Raw genomic sequence first — 16,979 nt, forward strand, 5'->3', positions numbered from 1 at the left:
TCAGTTGTAAGAGTCTCTAAAAGTATGGTTTTATACTGCAGTGCAGCACCATGAGAAAGTAGACTTGCCTTCACCTTATTTATTAAAATATAAATAAGCAAATATGTATCTACTGAGATCTGAAAAAGACACTTGAGCTTGTGTTTGGAAAGCCATTCATAAATGGAAAAATATTGTGAGCTGTGAACAGATTCCATATTGGACAAGAAGGGCAGAAGAACATGGTGTAAGCAAGGAACAGATATAAAGTGACTTTCCCCCTCTGACTGGACCAGCCAAACAAACCATAAACAAAGTTTAAATCCATGTTATTACCATTTTGTTCACTGTCATTTTGGCAGCTGACCCAAAGTCCACCAGTTTAATGTGTCCTGTTCGGTCAATGAGAATATTCTCTGGTTTGATATCTCTGTAAGCAAGAGGAAAGCAATCAGCACCTTTCCATACCATTCCCCGCTGTCACATTTAGACAGCAGGATATCCTTCTTCAGTGCCACTCAACTGTGTGCTCAGCTGCACAAAACCTTAACAAGTGGGAGTCTTACTTCCAGCTGTTGTTCTGTTTCCAAACAAATATGAACAAAGGGAAATTTCTAAGGGAAGTTTCCTTTATTTCATGGAAAGATAATAATTATAGACAAAAAATGGAAAGAGAAGGTGGTTTCACACCTTGACTACGTTGTAATTGAGTTACAGTGAAGTATTATGTAGCTTTCTTCCCATATTTCCTCTCAATTTCTCTTGTATATCTTTCAAATCCAGGCAGCTACCCTGCATTAGAAAGCCACAGCCAATGCTCTAAGTGCAGCCACTACAGCTGCTTGGAACACAAAATACTTCGTAACATTTCCAAAGCCGCAGAATGGAATAACTGTATGAATCATAGAATCACAGAATCCATCTGGTTGGACAAAACCTTTAAGACCATCAAGTCCAACTACTAACCTAACACTGCCAACGTGACTTCAAAATGCATGCAGTAACAGCCTTCAAGCCTTGATCTGATCTTTAGAAAACTCTGTGATATTTAACTCCTCCAACATCCTGTGCTGCTCTGCTCACCAATCAGCACACAAGAAGTTTCAACAGCTACACTAATTTCTCATACTATTGGTGCTAGAATCTCTGGAAAAGATTGAATTTCTATAGTGCAACCTTAAGGCTTCTTTAAGGCTCCAGAAAATACATGTAACAATCTCTTCTTGATATTAGTTTGAACTTTACATCAAAGTTAATGCCTTTAGCTACAATTATAGTTAGAGGCTGATTAATTTTCTAATCTTCTCTTCTGATACAGCATGGAAAATATCGTCCTGAAAGAGGACAGAATAAAAACTACTCAGGAACACATCACTCCAGAACACTTTTTCTGGAATGGTACTGATTAAATATCATGTGCAATGCAGAGCAATTTTTACCTACCTGTGTACATAACCCATCTGATGGACACTGTGAATGGCTAAAATCAGCTCTGCAAGATAAAACTGCACCATGCTCTCATCTAATTGGTCCTCATATCGGTTTAAGAGTGACAGCAAGTCCCCTCCAGGCTGATACTCCATTACCTGCATAACATTTTAAAGGAACAGATATAGTTCATATACACAAAAGATATTCAGTTCAACTTCTCCATATTACACTAGTCACATATCAGTGGCAGGTAACGCAGGAAAACTTAAAGAAGATGAGCACATTTCAACCATCACATTGTTCTTCAGCAACAATGGCAATAGTGTTCAATAGAGGAGAAAGGAGACAAAGACTAAGCATTACCAAGTAGAGATTTTTCTTGTCTTGAAATGCATATTGCAACTGTGGAATCCACGGGCTGGTGCTCTGAGATAATATACTGCGCTCTTCCTCAAAAAATGACACCTACATAAGAAGGAAGTGTTCAGTTCTATCGGGAGGAAAACGAGTTAGAATACATCAGAATCCCCTAGTTTTAGAAAGATTTGAGGCACACATCACAAAAAATAATTACACAGAACTTGTAATGTGCACCTTTAAAAAAGTAATCTTACTCCTTTGCATTTTCCCTCCCTTCCCATCTTTTGTTGTCTAGCTTGCTTTCAGCCAAAGAGTCCCTGAAGCAAAGGACCAGCTTCCCTTTCAAACTGGTGAGGCATCTACCAGCATGGTGTGCAACCTCAGTTGACCTCGTCTGGATTGGTCCTAATAAAATAAAACCAATCTCAAACAAATCAGACAAGGAGAAAAGAAGCTAGAGCAATTATAGGGAAGCATTTTACAGTTAATTCAGTAACAAATTCATCGTGAGATATTCAAATACAAGGCTTTCTTGAAATCATCCTCTAGCAACTATTTAATTATTCAGATGTGCAACCAGACAACAAGAAACTAATTTTATTACAGAGATACTACAAGTTAATTTAGATCAACATTCCCTACTTTCACTGACCTACACTCAACAAGATGGAACGAGTATCATGTTGAGGGTAGTATCATGTTTTGCTTTCTTGTCAACATATGCCATAGTCAGAATAATTTTCGTTTCCCTTCATTTCTGATAGCCCCAAACAATGCAAAGGGACCTCTGGAAGGGACCTCAGGAGCAGCCTAACTGCACCACATACTGGGATCAACTGATGCAGATATTGCTGTAGGAATTCATGAGGTCTTTCGTGGAATATCTCTGTCCTACTTGTCATCTCATGTCAGGAAAAGATTAACTTCTTTTTTTTCTCACCAAACCATGATAATAAACTCCATTATTTCTTTTTTAAGTTTTCAAGTAACACATTTCTCAAGCTAGTGAGAGGCTCTCCATAAAAATCCAGCCACCACAGTTTGCCTTCACACCCACTCTTGACATTCTACATAGTTCTTTAAAATAAAAAAATCCCCAGACTTAATGGATAAATTGCCTGAAAATTCAAGCCATCATCAAGCTGATTGATACTGATCCAGTAACTTCTTCATCTGTTTTTTCTTGTCTTACAAGTAGATGGTAAGCTCTTTAAGACAAGGGCCATTTTTTGGTTTGTTCTACAACAATAGCTTTTAAGCACAGCAAAACTACCCACAAATACATTACTTCACTTGAGATGGTGGGATGACCATCTCAACATACACTTTTAACTTCATTCTAATAGTAGTGACAAAAGGAAAAGGTTCAACAAATTGTAACTGATATATACATACGTGTTCCTGGGCCAGCAAGGACTCCTTGCTCATCACCTTCATCGCATACACATCACCAGTAACTTTCTCTTTTACTACTTTTACATCTGCAAAGTGACCACGGCCAACCACGCTCTTGACTTCAAAATCCTTCACACTGGGTTGCAGTTCCCTTAATTCAGCTATAGTTTCTGCATCTATAAAAAGAAACCACTTCTTTTTACACTGACCAACTATCAGTTTGTAACAAAGACATCAAAGAATAATAAACCAAAATAAAAACCCAAAAGCATTTAGTTCCACTCTCCAGAAATGTTAAATCATTCCAGAATATGCTTCTTAAAAATAACCCAGTATGCATACGAGCTAGAAAAAGGCTGTTAATGCATAGTTAAGACTGAAATATGGTACATAGAAAAGAATCAGGAAATGTTAAGGCAGTTCCCATAGCAACTATAATTCTGTCCCATTCATAACATCATAGGCTGATTGCCTCTTCCTAATTTCTTTCCAGCCATCTCTTACCAATACAAAGTATATTCTCTCAGTGCATTCTTTGCCCGGCCGAGTTCCTCAGCCCAGTGGCAGGCTTTTCTCCTCTGCCTGTGGGAGGCACTAGTCTATTGGCTAACAACTGTAGACATTTATTTCAGATATTCAGTTCAAGTTCTCCGTTGACTACTTGCAACCAGCATGCACTCTGATAATCAATTGTTCTGGGTAGATGGTTCTAAAAATTGTTCAGACTAGCAGAAAATTACTCTCTGCTAATAATATCTAGAAACTGTTGGAACTGTCATAGAGGGCATGATAAGTTACTTTTAATCAAATGGCTTTCTAGGATATCTTACTAGAATAATTGATTAACCTTTTTTTATCCTTTTACCCAACAGAATCTGAGCACATTGTCAGTAACGTATTTACTCCATCAGAAATTATAGTTATGAAGCACAGAATTACTATCTACCTGCCACACATGCAAAACTCATGTAACACATGGAATCCAAAAGATCAGTACAAGCTGAAAGAGCCAAGAATCAACAAGATCCTCTCCAGATTTACTTTTTTTTTCCTCATACCTCTAGTACTGCTCTCAGCTTCTGACATCCTTCTACTGTGCATACTTGGAGATTTGCTGTATGCAGTACACAGACACTTTTAAACAAAGTGCCTACTCAACTACAAATATAGTTCAGACTAAGAAGGATGCACATTTGAGTCACAGCACTTCAAAAGCCACTCACAATTGGTCTTTGGGATCTGAACAAAGCCTTGCTAAGATTGCCAAGATCCCCTCTGCAATGTTGAGTCTGCCAACAAAAAGTCAGATGCTCAAAGTCCTGGGTTACAACCATTAATGGATCAAAGCAACTAGAGCATTATTTAAACATTCAGATCCTTAAGAACCATCTTTTAAAACAACACCTGAAAATTAGTCTCAACAAACTTACACTTCTTGACAAAGTTGCCAACATGTTTCATTTTCATTAAAGCAGGGTTTCTGCATTCTTCAAAAAGAACAAATAAAGAATCAAGGATGCCTTCCCGGGAGAGAGGAGACATCTGCTGTTGAGTCACAAAGAGTGGCTTCCCCTGGAAAATAAAAGAAGCAACAGCAGATGGAGTCTCAGACAACAATGAACAGCCTCTAATCAATAACATATGTATAGAGCAGATTATATATTATCCATTTAAAAATCACTACCTCAGAAATTAGACAAATGACACAGAGGCGTGGGGTAAATACATCAACTCGCTATGTCTGTCTGTGATAGCTGCCACAGGTATTCTGCTTTTAGACAAAGCAACCCCTTAAAGATAGTTTCAAGAAAGCTGTGATTTGAACTTTTAACAATCTACATCCTACTGATGACTCTGATCTGACTGGCTTTTTTACTGATGTTATACCACTCGTGTTTTATCGTGGTACAAATAGTTTAAGCAATCAGTATTGATATTAGCTCTAGAAGGAAAAGCAGCTGGACCTCAGATGATCAAATAGCAGCTATTTAGCTGAATCCATCTGATGACAAACCCTCAGCTACATGACTGATAAACACACCTGCAGATTAGAGGACACAGAATTCAATATTCCATCTTTCCGTGGGAAAACACCCTCAGGCTAAAACTTTTAACAGATGCACAAAAATCTAAGAGCAGCTACTATCCACTGACCTTTGTGCAAACTAGATGCACACTTTGAACTTCCACAAGCTATCCCCTTCCTCCAATGAACCACATGGGCACGCTTTGAGCATCCACACAACCAACCACAACTGTATTTTGACAGCCAGGGAGTTGTCAACAGAGAAGGAGCCCCTCTGATTAGCTAATCCCAGGCCACTTGTTCTGTACCTGAAAGAGCAGATTTAACCGAGAAACTCGGCTGGTGATGGGCTCCATCGGTCCTGCCTCTACCGGATTTCGGGCACCACATTTAAACTTCAACATCTTTACAGATTATGTTGTAGCAAAGATCACCTGAAAAAGAGAACAGAGGCTTTCAGGCAGAGGCATTTGAATAGGTGACTTTAAATTGAAAAAAAGGGGACAGGGGATACAATTTAAGCAACATTCATATTTGCTTGGAGACAGAGCTTTACTGGAACATCTGTCTTATGAGGAAAGGCTGCAGGATTTGGGGCAGTTTAGCTGGTTTTAGCTGTTTAGTCTAGAAAAGACTAAAAGCAAACCTCATCAACACTTGTAAGAACTTAAAGGGTGGGTGTCAGAAGAATGGGGTGGCACTTTTTTCTGTCCAACGACAGGACAAGGGGTAATGGACATAAACTGGAACACAGGAAGTTCCACTCAAACACGAGGAGAAAGTCCTTTGGTGCTGAGGTGAGGGAGCCCTGGCCCAGGCTGCCCAGGGAGGGTGTGGAGGCTCCTTCTCAGGAGGTTTCCAACCCCACCTGGACACGTTCCTGTGTCCCCTGAGCCAGGGGAACCTGCTTTAGCAAGGGGGTGGGCTGGAGGAGCTCTGCAGGGCCCTTCCAGCCCCCACCATTCTAGGATTCTATAATTCTATATAAACTTATTAAAACCAGCAAGTTTAATCGCATCCGGAGCGTCACAGTAATTAACGCGTTAGAGAGAAATACTGTAGACGGAAAACAAACCCCGACGGTGCAGAACCCCAAGACGATTCCTTGCAGAAGCCGTTGCCCGCGCCACAAGAGCCCTCCCTGCCGCGGCCGACCCCTCCCCTGGCCCTGCGCCACAAGAGCCCACCCGGCCCCGGCCGGCCCTTGCCCCAGCCCCGCGCCACAAGAGCCCACCCGGCCGCGGCCGCCCCTTGCCCCGGCCCGCACCGCTCGCACCTGCCGCCCGCTTTGCCGCCACCCAGGTTTGAACGGCGCCAGGGGCGTGTCGCCCCGCCTTCGCTTCCGCCGCCGCGGCGCAGGCGGCCCCGGCTGAGCCAATGGCGGGCCCGGCCCGGCGGAAGCGCGGCCGCCGCCCGCCCAGACGGGCGGCCCGTCACGGCTGTAACCGTCACGGCGGCCCCGCGGAGGGGCTGTGGCGCAGGACGGGGCTCTCTCCGCCTCGCAGCCGCGGGCCGGTGCGTGGCCAGCCACGGCCCGTCCCGCTCGGCCGGGGGAGGCGAAGAGAAGCGCCGTGCTGGGCCCCGCTGCCTTCAGCCGGGCAGAAGCGCAGGGCTGTGGGATGCTGCTGTGTGTCAGGTGCTGCTCTGCTCTCGGCAAACGCACAGCACTGGGCCTCTCTTTTACCTCCTGTGTTTCTTTCTGTGCCAAAACAAAAGGCAAAAATGACCTAAAGGTAATAGCTCCGACTGGGTCAGGCCCAGACCCGACATCCGAGCTGGCAGCAGCAATCTAGGGAGTAGGACAGCCAGAGGGGAAGTAAAAATGGCTGCAGAAGCTAAATTTGCTGCTTTAAAATGGTTATTTGACCTTTATGCCTCAATTCATTATTTTGAGGGGGAATAGATGTGGTTATTTTATACATATAGAGGGTAAGCAGCTTTCAAGTGAAGCGCTGGTGAAAACGTTCCATGCTGGCATCATCCGTGCCAAAGTGCCTACGTGCCAGCCATCAAAATGCTCAGAGGAATGCAGCATGACCTTGCTTAACAATGGAGCAGAGCGGTGATGTCAGCGGAGCACATCAGCAAGATGCGTTGATGCTATCTTCAAGCATCAGTTATGCAAAACAGAAGATGCTATTTTAAAGTACAGTTCATTGTTACACAGTGTCTTGGCAGGATGTAAGCTGGTAATTCAAACCTTAGGTGATGGGTTCCTTAAAAATAAGCCTGTTGCTGTGTCATGACATAAGATGATCTGCTATCCAGCAACCATTTTAATTATGCTAATACTGGCTTGGCATGAAGCTGATAAAGTAATGCTGTCTTGGATTTATTATATTATGACTTTATACAAGTCATTTTAGAGATCTGTGCTTCCTTCCACCTCTTCCAGTTCACCCCTGGAACACTGACATATTTTCAATGTATTTCTTGTCTCAGACTTAAATATCTGGGTCCATTTCAACTTATTAAACCTGAAAGAGTTTTTAAAATCTAATTTATTGCCCATGACCTGCACTGCCAATATGCTTTTTGGACTCCACTCAGGCCACTGTCATTGCCTATGCCTCATCCACAACTGCATTGCACAGGAGAGGTCAGCTCTTAAGAAGATGAGCAGTAAAGAGCTTCCTTTTCATAAAATGGTCAATTTTAATGCTTGTGCATTAGAGTAAAATACCATATCCTGCCTTGATATTTGGAACCCCATCATGTCTAGGGGTACTCTGTCCCAGAGCTTGGACAAGTTTCATTATCTACCATCCAATCTAAGAGGAGACCTTTAGTGTCCTCTGCCTTTCCCTTTCTCCAGCCTACCTCCTCCCGCACATATGCCATTAGCCCCCTCTCTTTTAACTGCCAAATTTACTGTTAAATGTGTATCACCACTTGGGAAATTACCACATCTGGACATTAGATTCTAAAACAGGGGAAGCAGAAGAGCTGGGTTCTCCTCCTGACACAGCTCATTTCCATGCTGTGTTCAAATAACAAGGTGTGGCTCACTCCATCTTCTCTGCAGGGTGAGGCAGAACAGCTGATCTACAAACTGGATGAAAAGATCAGAGCTTTCATCTCACCCATGTAAGGCTACCTTTTCCCTTCTCAGGGTCTCCCATGCAGGGTCCCAAACTTGAGCAGCCAGGTGAGCTGCTTGGCTGCCAGCTCTGCCTCGGTTGGGTAACTGGCCTCTCTGCTGCCCAGAAGGTTCAGCAATGCTCAAAAGCAATCTTAATACACTGGTTCTTTGTCTTTATAGTAGTCAAATTACATATCACTTCTTGATCTTGACAGCTACTCCTGTGGATAACCTCACTTAACTTGAAGGATCAGCAGCAGACCTGCAATTGTACAAAACAAGGGCTTATTTGCCACTGTTAAATTAATAGGTCATTCGAAAGCATTACAGGAAACAGCTCAATGATTTTCCCTAAACAGGTCTCAATATGGTGCTCAACATGTTTTGACATCTCACCATGAATTGAATTGGTTACCATCTGTTTGGCATTTATTTATTACAAAAGCAGGGGTTTCCCTTTATTGCCTTGGCCAAACCTCTCCTCCTCCACGCTGTTGTGCAATGCGCCAAGGTGACCGTGTTCCAAAGATTGCTTGTTACTGTAACACCCTTCAGGTTGGCTCAGGGTCCAAGGCACAAAGCAAATGTAAAAGATCAGGCGTGCAGGTATGCCAATGCTCTGCCAAGAACCTGGCACTTGGATTCTCATCCAAACTAACATCACCATATTTAAAGGGCAGAGAGATGCCAAATCACCCCTAACTGCACCTGTCTGTGAACTTCTGTATTTACAGCAGCATCATTCTTAAGTAAGTCTGGAGCAGCAAGACAGTCTGACTGCTCTCTGGATGCTGACTTCCTGAGATTTACCTGTTGCACACAAGGTAATAAAAAAGGCCTGTGCTGTCACAATTCTAGGAGACAAACATGACAAAAAAACCCCTATTTTTTTGTCCTACCTTGGAAATCTCCTCAGCTACGTTTGTTTCCAGAGTTGAATGGAAATCTGTTCATGCAGACTGCTAGCAGCTTGCGACCTAGGCTTCCAGAGTATGTGAACCCCAGAAATAAATCATATCCTTCAGTGATTCTTTGGTTGGATGTCAAAGCTGGCCTTTGTATCAGCTCTATCTCTTTCTCTGACTCACCCTATTTGAAAGAACTTGTAATAAACTAAGCTTTTCAATGTTTTTTCCTAGCCCTAGCTCTGATCATAGCTGAGTTACCACCTTCAGCATCAAAATCAAGGGTTAAACTTGAATACTATCATAGACCTTTATTAACAGCAGCCCTCACCATTGCTTAATGACACCTAAATAATCCTTAGATCCTAGGCTTTCTTTTTTTCCACCTTCTTTTCCCAAGCTACCACAAAATATCCAACTTAGATATCTAAGTCACACACACTACGGGGCTGTCCCGTAGTGCAGCACGATACATTTTCAGGAATAACAGTAGAGATAAGGACATTTTCAGAGAAAGAAATGAAGGCAAAGAGAAAACAATCACCAGAAAACAATTACATTGTCTTTCCTTCTGCTGTGTCTTTCATTTCCTCTTTAGAATTTGTGGGAAAAGAACCCTCTGCAGTTATTCTCCTGGGACACGCAGAAAGGAGATGAAACTTGTTTAAAAGACCTAAATGGCTTTTAAGTTGTTTTTTCCATGGACTTCCTGGAAGTTATGGACAGAGCTACACTGACAATATTCTTCAGGTTAACTTTCACCAAAATATTAAAGTCTTTTTTGTTGTTTGTATTAGCAATATGCTAATAGTGTTATATAAGTGTTAATGTTTGCTGGGGGGGTGTTACACATTGCTTTAATTTTCTTTATGTTTACAGAAGTAAAATCCATTAAAAGAGTGTTTTAAATACACATGGTAGCCTTCCTGTTACATACATAGCCATCACCTATCTTTTTATTACTCATAACAATGCAGACAGGTGATGCTCTTGAGACTTAGTCCCAGTTCTGGGGATTCCTCCTTCCAGCACACACTGTGCAGTGTTTGAGAGCACAACTAAAATCATTAGAATGTCATTTTAGATGGGTTCTAGGATGAATGAATTCTACACATTCACAGAAAGATGTTTTTCCTTGCCTTAACAAATACACAGGAAAGACACCTTTCAGTTTACTACAATAATTTGCTTGCTGGTGGGATGTCATTGGAGCTTCCTTGCCACATGTTGGAATTCCAGTTAGAAATTGCCCGCCCTCCCGTGGGCTGTGGAACATTGTGTGTCCTGATTGTTGTGAAAGAATTTCTGACTCAATCCAGGCCACACACTATATTTGGAAACTGGAAATCTGACCATCATCAAAGGAAAGTGCTTAAAATTATTCACTCTCTTAATTTAAGTAGTAGGCTCTTAGTCTGTCTCTGAGATCAGCCAGAAACAGAGATGTGCCAGACAGACTGCTCCCTGTCCAATACTGATGAGTAGCAGAGCCATGAATACCCATAATCTCTTTGGCTGACTTCCAGAAAGGTGTAAGAATGAGAATTAATTTAGGAGTTAGCTAGATGGCACTGAAATATGTCAATACCATTGTGATTTGGGGGAGAACAGGTCTAGTGATTGGAGTTTTCTGGAATAAATAAGGTTACAGCGATGTGGAAACCACATTATGTAACAAAATAGCAGGCAGCCATCTGGGGAGGAAAGCAGTGCTACATCAGTTTCCCACTAGAGTGGAAAACTTCCCCTTTTTTGAAACAAGGATATTTGTTGGTTTGGGCTTTTTTTAAAAATAGGTCAGTTCAATGTCAGTCACAAACTACAATTCAGTTGAGAAGAGGCAGCTCATATTAAACCCAGGCACTGAGGCAACTGCTGCAGCCATCTCTGCTGTAGGAATCATAAGGTGCTCTCCGGCAGCCCAGTGTTGGCTGACAGATGGAGTTACAAGGCAGTACAGAGTTCCAAGGTTTATCATCTAAAATAAACCCACTTGATCCTACCTCCAGTTTAGCAAAACAAATACTGTTAGGCTGAAGCATCAAAAGGAATATTAACATTGATTAAACAAAATGTGGCTGTTAATATAGAAGCTTTTTTATGTTAAAGAAACTCCAACTTCTGACTAACTAGTGAATGAAGGTACAGAGGTAGGCTTGGCTTCCTGATAGAACTGAACTTGAAAGCAACTCTATCTCTTTCCTGTTTGAAGATTTATTCCCTAAGTTCTGGTAAGCAATAACCCATGTCCTGCAGCCTTCCAGGCATGTGGGTAAATGACTAGGGTGGAAAAGAACAATAGTAGCACTTTCCTCAGAGTATAAATAAAAGCATCAGATGAGGCAATGACAGCTTTAATATAGAAGGACTCTTCCAGGTAAGACTAAAAGAAATTCAGATGTCTACTTTTTTAATTTAGAATCACGATTTTGATCCTTTACAGGTTTGAGCTGTTCTTGCTCTGAGTGGGTGTGTTCATTCCTGCCTTGAACTCAGCAATGACAGCCTACACGTTGCTTTATTTAATTCTTCTAGAATTAGTTCCATACTGTTTGCTTGGAGCCCAAGAAATATTTTACAGTAGCTATTGTGGGGCTCTCATTTTTAATCAGTTTTTCCATGTTAAGGATTGTGATAAGTGATTAAGAGCTAACACAGACAAACAGGGAAGTATCTTAATGCTCACCTAGGAATTAAATAGCAATTTCTGACTCCTCTGGAGGTCCCTGCATGGTCAAATTGCTCTTTTTTGAGTGCTATTTGCCATTCTTGGTGCTGATTGGCCTGGCCCACTTTGGTTTTTTACATGTTTAAATTTCCTTTGCTACCTGGAAGGAAAAGGCTACAAAACCAGTATATTCTTCCTCAAACAACAACAAAAACAACATTGTGGGAGGTTGATGCAATGCTCATGGTCTGCCAAGGGATTGCATTTAGCCATTTTTAGCCAAAGGCTGGATACTAAAATACAAGTCTTGAAAGACAAATGGGAATTCCATTCAAAAGAGTTTCTGTGGAATAAAAATTTCCCACCAAACAAAAGGGTTAAAGCTACTTTTTTTATCCCCTTCCTGTGTTTTTAAGCACTGCAGAGGGAGTTACATTTGTTAAAGGTGGGTTTATGCTACTGTTTTAAATTCCTCTATAATGGAACGAATTACTTACGTACTAATGTAGAATTAACCCAAACTATGATGAAAAGATTTTAGGAAATAAAGATTTTACAGTTTAGGATACAGGATGCTGGAATAAAATAGTATTTGCACACAGGTTGCATAGTTCTTTCCAACCTCTGTCCTCTCTATATTCTTCTGGGTTCCCTTCTGATGCCTTTCAGTATGCCAACATCTTCTAGTTTCTGTAAGTAAGAACAGCTCTTTCTCTCTTGAAAAGGTCTCTTTAAATCCTACTGTTTTTTTGTTGTGCCAGGCTCAGATTCTTCAGCACCAAACTGAGCCAGAGGCCCAGACAAGCAATGCTGGCAGCGGTGTTCAGCAGCTGGGCAGAGTCTGCTAAAGGATGGTTGTTCTAGAACCAGCCATCCCACCTTGCATGTAACCTCTTGGGGCAAAAATGACATCTTGGCCTTCAAATAGATCTAGTAAACAGGCTGATACAAGGTATACAAGGTACAGGAACAAGCCTGTCTCAACAACCTGTTAATGGCACAGCTGTGGTACGATCAGGACTCACTGGTCCCACAGCATGAAACAGGAGTCCCAACACATCAGAAAATGGCATCTTCTAGGTCACATTTGTCTTTTCATCCCTATCGAGTCTTTCATAAGGGACTATTTCTGCCCAAGCTGCATATCAATTGTGTATTATTAGGAGATTGATGCTCTCTCTCTTCATCTGCATGGTACTTCCTTCCAAAACCACGAGACTGCAGGACTTCAATCATAAAGCACAAACTAATCAATAAGCTCGGGCAGCTTGTGACGCTCAGCGACAGATTCTCACTGCTTATATGGTTGTATCTTAATATAGACAAAAATAGTTAACACTGCACTTGCATGCAAAAGAAGTCATCTGCTTCTTATCTAATGTGTAATTCAATAATCCCTATAATTGATCTTCATTGACAGTTTATGCAAGCTCACTCACCCACACTGCACATATTGTGCTTCCTGACATAATTCCCAACATAGACTATGGTATTTCAACAGAGGAAGCTGTTGAAATCAGGTCAAACAAAATAAAGAATCAGGATCTGCTGCAAGTCCTTGCAGCTGTCTGTCTTTCCATCTTGCACCACACCTCCCCATCCAAACAGAAATTGCAACTCTTGGCATTTCTGTAACGGGCTAAAAGTACAAACGCGAGTTGTTGAAAGTCGATAGGCTTCAGAAGAAAAAGATGCCATAATTCTTTTCCCTAGATGCCAGACCATTACTGCTGATCACACCTAACTGCCTGTCTTTATTGTTTTCTCGCCCTGGAAGTACCATCTATATTCTAACAATCTGCTGAATTAAAAGAACTCTAAATCAGTTCCCAATTGATGAGATGCTCTTTCTCAGGCCAATAAAGGACGTTTTCTCTCACAGACAAGGCAACACAAAAAAATTATGGAGGTGGTAACGGGTCTTTGGGTGTCTGAAAGAGGGATATGCAAGTTCAGAGAAACACAATCAACCTTCACTTTACTATTAGTGTAAATAAAGGGGAACCTGAATGTTTCTGTTTTATAAACACAATCACTTGCTTAGCCAGCATTCTTCAACTGTTTCAAGTGACTCTTATTTGCCAAAGAACTGAGATACAGAAAGAGTTTAACAGACTAATGACTAACAGATAAAATTAATGATAGATACATAGAAGCATGCTAAAATACTAGACAGAAAAGGCTGAAAGCTCCTTTCCAGAGCATATGCTAGCACAGAACCACCTCTGGTTTGTTATTCTATAAACACAAATTAAACTCCAGCTTTTAAACAAAGCATTATTTCATGTTCAGAGAGAGGCATTTTTCTAAAGATGCTGATTCCTTTACTACAGATCCTCTTTCCAACTGTAAGACTTAATTCTATAGCAGTTGAGCAAATGATTCCCATAAATAACCTCCTTCACCTCCAAGCCTTTTCCCCCATCAGCTGGGGGTAGGCTCTTAGGCTAACTGCTAACTGTGCTGCTGAATGATTTTCCAATTTCCAATGGCAGTAGCATTTCGGGTTAGTTATGTTACACCTTATTGAGCTAGTAAGTCATCAGGAGAAAAAGGGAAGCAATCAAGGGTGATATGTGTGCAGATGCAACAAAAAACATCACAGTAGCCTGGTCTTACCTTTTGTGCCCACAGCAAGTTCCTGGGGAGGCTTCTGCACAGGAGAGGGATGGTGGTGTGTGCCAAAGAGTAAGACATTATCTCATGAGCTCTGCAGAGGCATCGTTTTATGTGGAAGCATCTTCTTTTTTCCCCACAGTGGAACTTCTTAAACACTAAACAAACAAAGAACACTTGAAGGGCAAATCTATAAATATTTCAGTTATTTGTATATAGGTGACACTTTTGAAGTTAAAAAAATGGAGTAAACTGAGAGAGTTTATCTTACCTGTCACTGAATAGCACAACACTGACCCAGGGAGTGGCAAGGATGACTAGCTCTGGACCAGTCTGTGTGGCAGTGGCAAGTCATAGAGCCTCTTTTGGGAGGATATTCAATAATGCTTTATGGAATGCTTTATTTCCCTCCCTGTTGGTCCTGGCTGAAATTTCTTCACTTAAACGTAAATTTGGGGAAGCAACATTCGTGTATCTGTGCAACGACTTTGAATCCAAACAGAGAGGGAAAACATACAAACAAAGTTAATTCTTCACACAGGGCTACAACTGACACTAACCTAAAAAAAGGGTGCTTAAAATAAGCAAAAATGATATTCACTTCAACTGAGATGTTCTAAGGTGCAAAGTGTTTCTGAAAGAAACCAGATACCCAAAGATGTGAGGACTGAAATAATGCACCTAAGAAGACTTTTGAGGACTCATCTCTTCTTGCCCAACAAGGCTGATCTCATGCAATTCAAAAGCTCTTGTCAAAGGTCTGGAAGCTTTCTAAAACAACCTGATCCCCAGGAGAGAGGAGAATCACAGCCCAAAGCACAACAGGTATGAGAGGGCAATCAGCCACATCGAGCTCTGCTGGAGAGCATAAATTGCTGTGGAGCTTTGTCATAGTCTCTGCATCTGAGATGAAAGGCTGTCAAGTAAGCAAAATATGCAACACCATCTCTATATCCTTTTACAACACCATATCAAAGTATTCATTAATCCAAATGAATAATATTGGGCTTCATGTTTCTCACATGCCAGGTCACGCTGCTTTCACACACCCCGTGGGAGAAGCTGACTGTGAACTCAGACTGAGGCTGCACTAAATGATCTTAAATGTCATTTCTGAGGAGAGTGAGCCTGCCCAGCCCCTGCAGGCATGGAGTGCTATAAAGCAAAATTGGAAAATAGGAAACAAGAATAAAAGATACCTCATTAAGGGAATGCTCAGATCTGAATTTCACCCCCATATAGACTATGTGCATATTAGAGTATATGAGTATAGTATCAGAGCATATGAGTATTGGATTTAAGCAGCTAACTAAAAGCTGAATATATTAGTGACAAAGATGGTCTGTGCACTTCCTAAAATGTCTGGAAATATGCAAAGCAATAATATGAGAAAGGCAAGACAGAAAGGCAAAGGAAACTTTTACTCTTAAGGTTTATTTTTAGGTCACATATTGAATGAAGGTTTGGCTTTTCCATAGAACACCCACACACATGCAGCAGAGCAAAGATTGTGATGAATGTGATACACAGAGTAACACAACTTTCTCCATGGTTGTTTTTTTCATATAATGTAGTTGGTTAATGAGATTTCCACTGATCAATCACTGAATTATGGCTTCAAAAGGCATGATGATATGATGAGAGTGCCTTGAAGCAGTTAAACACTTTGATTTTTCTGTCCCAACACATTTTCAGCTGCTGTGAGCTGGGTCCTCTCAGCAGGAATAAACACATACTTTTTCTTTTTTAATTTACAAGCACAATTTATCTCACAATTTAAAAGCTGACCAGTACAATTAGTGTAATATGGATTCATTCTCTCTCCTTTTCTTGTATTTAGGACTAATCCCTCTCATGTTTTCCACGTGTCTGTGTTTTGCTGTTGGAGCTGTGACCTTCTCTCTCACTCACACTCTATTCAGCTCTTTTAGCACTATCACCACTCCACATCTGTAACTTCAGCTGTGTCATAGCCTCTCCTCCTTTGATCCTCAGGAGTCTGTCTCAAAACCCAAAGCAGTACAGTCATTACAGGAAGAAACTAACAGGCTCTCTTTTGTTTTCCTCTAGTGACATGGCTCTTGATGAGAAATTGTCATCTAAGGGTTAAGACTGTAGGTCACAACTCCAACATGAGATTTGTGCATGACCTGGCACTGGGGACCATTGGTTGGTATCAGATTATCGGTTCCTTGCACTGTCCATAAATCTTGGTCTCAAAGACAACAAGACACATCCTTCCTGCCACAGCCACACGCAGCACTGACCACAGCACAGCCAGGACAAGGTTTTTGGAGCTCAGGAGCCCTGTAGATGAAGACAGAAATGTTCTCCCAATCCAGCAAGGTTGGCAGAGGGGTCACCTAAACATGGGCAGGAAAAAGCTCATCTTCAGTTGCATCTGCATTCTCCAATGAGGGACAACAAGTGACCAGATCCTGCATGGATCTGAGGGTGCTGGTATTTGCACCAAATAGTTAATAGGCCCTAAGAAATAGTAATTACACAAATAATTAT

At 41.5% G+C, this 16,979-nt stretch overlaps 1 protein-coding gene across 2 annotated transcripts in view; it reads right to left on the reverse strand.

Annotated features, from left to right (window-relative positions):
• Window positions 1-5,595, reverse strand: part of CIT (citron rho-interacting serine/threonine kinase) — a 66,614-nt gene extending 61,019 nt beyond the window's left edge. For both annotated transcript variants that reach the window (XM_062009711.1, XM_062009710.1), the window contains exons 1-6: window positions 5,500-5,595; window positions 4,596-4,737; window positions 3,166-3,341; window positions 1,774-1,875; window positions 1,423-1,565; window positions 316-409 (exon numbers count right to left, since the gene is read on the reverse strand). In XM_062009711.1, the coding sequence (XP_061865695.1) occupies window positions 316-409; window positions 1,423-1,565; window positions 1,774-1,875; window positions 3,166-3,341; window positions 4,596-4,737; window positions 5,500-5,595 (753 nt within the window). The remainder of the gene's footprint in view (window positions 1-315; window positions 410-1,422; window positions 1,566-1,773; window positions 1,876-3,165; window positions 3,342-4,595; window positions 4,738-5,499) is intronic.
• Between the last annotated feature and the right edge of the window lie 11,384 nt (window positions 5,596-16,979).

This window comes from Colius striatus, chromosome 17, assembly GCF_028858725.1.
Source record: "Colius striatus isolate bColStr4 chromosome 17, bColStr4.1.hap1, whole genome shotgun sequence".
Taxonomy (NCBI): Eukaryota; Metazoa; Chordata; class Aves; order Coliiformes; family Coliidae; genus Colius; species Colius striatus.